This window comes from Dryobates pubescens, chromosome 5 (genome assembly GCF_014839835.1).
Source record: "Dryobates pubescens isolate bDryPub1 chromosome 5, bDryPub1.pri, whole genome shotgun sequence".
NCBI lineage: Eukaryota > Metazoa > Chordata > Aves > Piciformes > Picidae > Dryobates > Dryobates pubescens.
The window spans coordinates 14,291,685-14,298,948 of NC_071616.1; the positions used below are offsets into that span (position 1 = coordinate 14,291,685).

The 7,264-nt window shown below is 51.2% G+C and overlaps 1 protein-coding gene across 1 annotated transcript; it reads left to right on the forward strand.

Annotated features, from left to right (window-relative positions):
* Positions 1-4,315: 4,315 nt before the first annotated feature.
* MGAT2 (alpha-1,6-mannosyl-glycoprotein 2-beta-N-acetylglucosaminyltransferase) lies at positions 4,316-6,303 on the forward strand. The gene has a single exon (XM_009899527.2). The coding sequence runs from the start codon at positions 4,403-4,405 to the stop codon at positions 5,729-5,731; it is 1,329 nt and encodes a 442-aa protein (XP_009897829.1). The 5' UTR covers positions 4,316-4,402; the 3' UTR covers positions 5,732-6,303.
* The last annotated feature ends 961 nt before the right edge of the window (positions 6,304-7,264 follow it).

Consider the following 7,264-nt stretch of genomic DNA (forward strand, 5'->3'; position numbering starts at 1 on the left):
TCATAGTCTTGCAGGGAGGGATGCTGGCAGCCTGATCTGGTGGCCTGACTGTTCCTCCACCATTAGAATCTCTTTGGTTGGACATGAAACCTCTTAGAATGTGTTTTGCTTTCTTTTTCCTCTGACTGTGACTTTGCTGGGAGCATCATGACCATTTGCTTCATGGTGGGATTTATTCTTGCTAGAGGGAATCTGGGCATGGATCAAACTGCTTTGCTTCCTTCCACATGAAGCTCAACTCCACCTACAGAAGACAACCACACAGATTTATCACTGGACTCTGCCCAACTTGTTTACTACAGAGCAACTTGGTAGGCTGCTACAAGGAGATATCATTTGACCAGTTCAAAACTGGTCATATCACTCTAGGTGCTGCTGCTTCAGGTTCTGTTACAGCATTCTCACCTCAAGCAGGGACCAGAATTGCTGCTGGATTTTTACCACAGGAAATGGGTTTAGGTTTTACCTCTTTGTGATACCAGAAACCCCTTTAGATTTCTAAACACCTGCCGTGAATTTTGTTTCTTGACTGTTGTGTTTTAAAGGTTCTTGAATTGTTCACTGTGTTGACTTAATAAATTTTGGAACCCTTCTCAGAGGATGTGAATTGTGGTTTCTCCAACCAGTTTGTCATCCAGTCTGTTGTAGGAACTACCCTCCTACCCTTTTTCCTGGTGAAGGCAATGAAATAACCCTGAGTATCCACACACCCTTACTCCCTCTCTTAGCTGCCCTGTGGCTGGGGTATTGAATCAGTATGGACCAAAAGCCTCTTGAGAAGTCTTTGGGTATCCTGTGCCCTGGAGTGTGGGATGTCTTGGAGGGAACACGTTATGCTGCTACTTTTGAATTGGGATTGAGTGTCCAGAAGTGAATTACACACAGCTGAGTGATGCCTGAGTTTGCTGCTGTGGCCATCATAGGTAATTCCAATGGGAAAACAGGGAATCTGTAGTTAGTGAGTGTAGAACTGACCTAGGATGGACTTGGGTGACAGCTAAATGTGGTGTGAGGAGCAACCTGAAGAGTGGCAGCAGTTGTGATTGATCACAAATTGGTTTTAATCCACAGGGGAGATTTGGACTAGAGAGGAGGAAGGAAGACATTTTTTACCCTGAGGGTGGTGAGACCCTGTCCTGGCTTGCCTAGAGAGGTGGTATATGGCCCATCATTGGAACCATTCCAGGTCAGGTTGTTTGGGGCTTTGAACAATCTGCTGTAGTTGCAGATATCTCTGTTGACTAAATGACATTTAAAGGTCCCTTGCAACTCAGACCAGTCTGATTCTGTACTGTCTTGCAGCTATCACTTCTGTAAGAGCACAACCTTCATCCACCTTCTGAAAATCATTAAATTCTTCACTATTAAGAGACATTCTTCTCCATGAAGGTGGTGAGGCTCTGGAACAGGTTGCCTGGCAATGCTATGGAGGCTCCAGGCCTGGAAGTGTTCAAGGCCTGACTGGACGGGGCCTTGAGCAACCTGGTTTAATGGAAGGTGTCTGCCCATGGCAGGGGGAGTTGGAACTAGGTAATAAAGTCATAGAATGGTTTGGGTTTGGAAGGGACCTGAGAGATCTTAGGGTCCCTTCCAACCCAAACCATTCTGTGATTAAATGTTGTCATTGCAACTTGCTGTGGATGTCTTAACTTGACTGTGTTCTCATACAGTAACTTCTCAGCAACCACAGGAAGACTTGGCTGAATCATTCCTGACATGTTGCTCTTCAACTGCAGGCAACTTGTGAAGGAGGAGGCCAAGCGTGCCTGAAGATTGGGTGTTGAGGTAAGGCCCAAAGAGCTAACCCCAGGAGGCTTCCAGTAGTCATTTGCTGAGGTCATTGTGGAGGGAGAGAGATCTCACCCTGATTGCAGCAGCCACAAGATTGCTCATGGGAAATAATCTCTTGGGTGGAGCATGTGATGAAGAGTAGGGAAATGGAGCATGTACAAATGAATATTGCCTCCAGTGGGACTCCTCAGGAATTTGAGATGCAGATGTGCAGGTGTCTGGAGTTTCCCAGGGGAACCAGCTGTGCTGGCTGGAGGAGGAAACCCCATCTGCCTGGCCCAGGAGGTGAGCAAGGTTGTGATGTCCTCTCCAAGCCCTTCTATGCTGGGAGGAGAAGGATCAGCAGGGAGGGGGTTGAAGGCCAAGGTGAAGAGAAGTGCGGCTTGGCCTGGGGAGGAGGCTGGGAACGGTGGGAATGGTTTGCTGCCAGCTCTGCATCTACTGGTGGGGTGTTTAAAACCCATGCTTGTGCACTCAGCTGGAACTGTCTCCTGATCCTCTGAAGCTACAGCAGCTGACACAGCATCAAGGACAGGCTGACAGAGTTGGGATGTTCAGCCTGGAGAAGGCTCCAGGGAGACCTGGTGGCCTTTCAGTCCTTAATAGGGCTGATCCGAAAGCTAGGGACAGACTTTTGAGCAGAGCCTGCTGTGACAAGACAAGGCATGATGAACAAAAAGGGAGATTCAGACTAGAGAGAAGGCAGAAGTTTTTTACTTTGATGGCCCAGGTTATCCAGAGAGGTGGTAGATGCCCTGTCTCTGGAAGCATTCCAGGTCAGGTTGTTTGGGGCTCTGAGCAACCTGCTCTAGTTGCAGGTGTCCCTGCTGACTGTAGGGGGGATGGATGGACTACATGAACTTTTAAACATCCCTTGGAAGCCACACTAGTCTGGGATTCTGTAGCTCTGCAGAGTTCAGCTGTGGTCAGCAGAGGCCAAGCTGTGAAACTCATGAAGAAGCTGTCCTGGAAGCACCATTCTGGTCCCATCGATTAACGCTGTGCCCAAGAGGCTTGGCGTTTGCCTCGGATTCAAACTTTGCATGGCAAGGTTTCGGTAGCAGAGGGGCGGCAGGCAGGGTGGCTTCTGTGAGCAAAGTGCTGAAAGCTTCTATGTTCATCAGAGCCAATGCCAGATGGCTCCAAGACACACCCACCACTGGACAAGGCCAAGCCTATCAGCACCTCTGGGATAACATCTTTAAGAAGAAGGGAAAAAACAAAACCAAGGAACTTTGGCTGGAAAGAATAGTGAGACCATGTCAGAGGGACAACTCTGCAGTCCCCAAGGTCAGCAGAGGAGAGAAGGTGTGCCAGGCACTAGAGCAGAGATTCCCCTGTATGGTGAAGACCATAGAGAGGCAGGCTGTGCCCTGGCACCTCATGGAGCTTCGTGGTGGAGCAGATCCACTGGCAGCCTGTGGAAGACCCCACACCAGAGCAGGTAGATGCCCAAAGGAAGCTGTGACCCGAGAAGCCTGTTCTGGAGGAGACTTCTGGCAGGACCTGTGGATTTACGGAGAGAAGAGCCCATGCTAGAGCTTTTGGGCACCAGGTATCTCAAACAAGGTCATCCCACCATATCAATGCAGTTTTTGCAGGCACAAAGCCAAGCTGTGGGGGTTAGAGCTCTCCTCCTGCTCTGGGTCCTCAGGACCTAAGGGGGTGACAATGTTTGACCTTCAGGAGCAGGCCATGGTAGAATTCATTATATTGCAAATTTAGAGTGACTACTGTAGGCAGTCACTTTAGAATGAGAATAATCTTAGTCTTGCCAGGCCAGGATGGGTATCTTGTGGTCTTGCAGTTCTGGAGTGGGTTTAAATGTCCTATTCTTGCAATTCTAGAATTGTAGCCTTGCAGTTTAGCTCTTTCTGTTCTTGTCCTTACTCTTGCCAGTTTAGAATGCTCTCTGGACACTGTGGTAAATCTAGAAATACTTTATAATTTCTTATTTTTGCCAATCCAGAATGAGTATTTGTCCTGTTCTAGGCTGCTTTAATCTAACTCTTTTAAATCCCGAATGCTTTAATCTCCCGGCATTTTGCCCTTCTCGGCCAGCTTTATGTACTGTTTTCGTCCCAGTCTGTAATTACGTTATCCTGGATCACCTTTCCCACTCCGATTTCCTTCTCTGTCCAGTCCCTTCCACAGTAATTCCCTCTTCCATTCCTCCCCCAAACACACGCACCACAGACACCACCACTCCCCCCAACCCCCAAGTAAGTTTATACTTACCACCCCCTACCCCCATTGCCACCGCCCAAACTCTCCCCCGAGGGACACAAACCGGGGGCGAGAGTGGGGGCGGGCTCGGAGGAGCCCGTCCTACATCCTCGCCCGCCCTCCATCCACTCCCGCCTCCCGGCTCCAGTAATGGCGGCGCCCACTTATCCCCTGACCCTCCCAGCGGAAGTTCCGGTGAGTGACAACCCCTCCACCCAGTCAAACAGCGCCCTCCGCTCTAGCGGTGTCAAATGGTATGAGGCGACGTGTGCGCGTGGGGCGGCGGTAACGCGGGCGCGCTGCCTGTGGGGAGCAGAAGCGGCGGCGGCGGCGGCGGCGGCGGGAGGAGCGGCAGGAGAAGCGGCGGCCGCCGCCGCCGGTAAGGATGCGTCTGCGGATTTATAAACGGAAGGTGTTGCTGTTAGCTTTGGCGTTGTCGATTTGCGCGTTGGCGTTGTGGGGAAGCGGTGGAGGAAACGGCGGGAGGAGGAGGCAGCAACAGCGGGGCGGTACCGGTATCACCGGGGAGCCGGCGAGGGCTAGCGAACCGCCACCTCCTCGTCGCTCCGTTGTTAACGTTTCGGTTGTGACACCTGCTCCGTTGTTGCTGACGGAGAACGGGACGTTGAGTTACCGTTCGCTCGTTTACCGGTTGAACTTTGACCAACCGGTGAGGAACGCCGGGCGCTTCCCGGTACGTTCCGGTAGCGCCGCAGACGTGGTATTGGTGGTGCAAGTGCACGATCGAGCTGAACATTTGAGGCTGTTGTTGGAATCGTTGCGGCGAGCGGCGGGAGTGGAGAACGTGTTGTTGGTTTTGAGCCACGACCTGTGGTCGGAGGAGCTTAACCGGCTGGCGGCACGCGTGGACTTCTGCCCGGTCCTGCAGGTTTTTTTCCCCTTCAGCATCCAGCTCTACCCGCGTGAGTTCCCTGGTCACGACCCCCGGGATTGTCCCCGCGACGTGGGCAAGGCGGCGGCCCTGCGCCTGGGCTGCATCAACGCCGAATACCCCGATTCCTTCGGGCACTACCGCGAAGCTCGCTTCTCCCAGACCAAGCACCACTGGTGGTGGAAGCTGCATTTCGTCTGGGAGAGGGTGCGGGCGCTGCGGGACCACGCCGGGCCCGTCCTCTTCCTGGAAGAGGACCACTACCTGGCGCCCGACTTCTACCACGTCCTCAAAAAGCTGTGGGCCCTGCGTGAGCAGGAGTGCCCCGAGTGCCAGATCGTCTCCCTGGGCACCTACAGCCCCGTCCGCGGTGGCTTCGCCGGCCGCGCCGATAAGGTGGAGATGAAGACATGGAAGTCCACCGAGCACAACATGGGCATGGCCTTCGGCAGAGACACCTACCAGAAGCTCATCGAGTGCACGGATGCCTTCTGCACCTACGATGACTACAACTGGGACTGGACTCTGCAGCACTTGACTGTCTCTTGTCTTCCAAAGTTCTGGAAAGTGCTGGTTCCTGAAATCCCCAGGATTTTTCACACGGGGGACTGTGGCATGCACCACAAGAAATCCTGCAGACCCTCCACCCAGAGTGCCAAAATTGACTCTCTCTTGAACAGCAACCAACAGTACCTGTTTCCTGAGACCATGAGCATCAGTAAAAGGTACTCCATGGCCCCCCTTTCTCCTCATGTGAAAAACGGAGGCTGGGGAGACATTAGGGACCACGAACTGTGTAAAAGCTACCGCAGACTTCAGTGAGGAACCCTCACAGCCTTTTTGAGTTGTTCCATGCTGTCTTTTGCAGACGCACACGTGTGTAAACAAAACAACCCCCCCATGCATTTATCGAGTTGGTTTCTGCTTTAATCCAAATAAACATTCTTGTTAAAGGTGTCCCAAAAGAGTAAAACAAATCTTTCACAGTTCAGCCACCACCTTCTGGAAACTGGTGACATGGTGCTGCTGGGCAGCGGTCGCAGCTCCTACGCTAACGGTGGTCACTGCTCTGTTTACTGGGAGGAGGAGACTGGTGTTTAAGTGGATCTTTACTGGTGCTTGCAGTGCCCTAGTGGCACCTTCTGCCATCCCACCCAGGGTCACTTCATGCCTAGTATCTGCATCCTGGCTTTGGTTGTGATGTCTGGATGAACATATGAAGGATTAAAGAAAACAAAACCAGGCCCATTTCATTGTTTTTACTGCAATGTAGATAAATCTGAGGTTGGTTGGTTGGGTTTTTTTTTTAGTTCTGCTGAAATAAAACTTGAGTTGTTTTGTAACTGCCAGAGAAGTTCTTGATTCTAACAGAAAGCTGCTAGAAAGAAAGTCGGGAATGGGGTGGGCAGGACCTGGGGGGAGAGTGGGATCTTGTCTTTAATGTTTGTATTTCAGAGTGCTGAGTACATGCCATCGCCCATGGTCACAGCCTGTGCTTAACTTCATTATGAAGTTTGTCATGATGCTAATTGATGCAGAATTAAGTAACAAGTAGGGGAGTTGGAACTGGATGATCTTGAAGGTCTCTTCTGTCCCAAAGCATTCTCTGCTGCTATGAAGTGTTTGGCATGACCCCTCTTTTGTTTGGATCTGAAAGAGAAACGTCAGCTTTCAAGTCGGTCAGCTGTGGAAATCCACCAGTAAAACAAACCCTGAATGCTGCTGTGTAATGGAAACGCTGCGCTGGAGCTGAAAGCTGCTGGGTAACAGCCTGGGTTCAACCTAACAGAGCCACTGTGCTTTGAAGCATGAGGAGCAGTAGGAAGCTCTTTGTAGGACAGAGAAGGGGGTTAGAAAAAGAAAACTACACTGAGGAGAGATATTTAGAGGGAGGTTTTATACTGAGAGCTTTGCAGGGGGAAAAGCATTTTTTGGTTGGTCCTCTTAGGACTACAAGGATCTGGGTTGTGGTGAAGGCGATGTAAGGGCAGATGGAGTCAAGTGCTAAGACCCAGTTTTTATCCCAGCACCCTCTAGGCAATGGCAGGCAAAAAGCAGCTCCTTGACACAAACAGCAAAGTGTGACCTCTGATCAGTGTCTGGGGTACACTGGTGCTCATCAGTGCACCTTGAAAAACCCACCTGGAAAGGGCCCCAGAGCAAACAGGCTGGCTGCAGCTGGAGGATGAAGCTGCAGCATGGCAAAGCTCAGCGTATAACTTGGAACATCACATCAGGAAGAAATTCTTAATGGTGAGGGTGGCAAGACATTGGCACAGGTTGCCCAGGGAAGTTGCAAATGGATGTCCTCTCCCCAGAACTGTTCAAAACCAGGTTAGATGGGGCTTTGAGCAA

Coding starts and splice junctions, on each gene's coding strand:
- MGAT2 (XM_009899527.2), top strand. CDS start 4,403: ATGCGTCTGCGGATTTATAAACGGAAGGTGTTGCTGTTAGCTTTGGCG.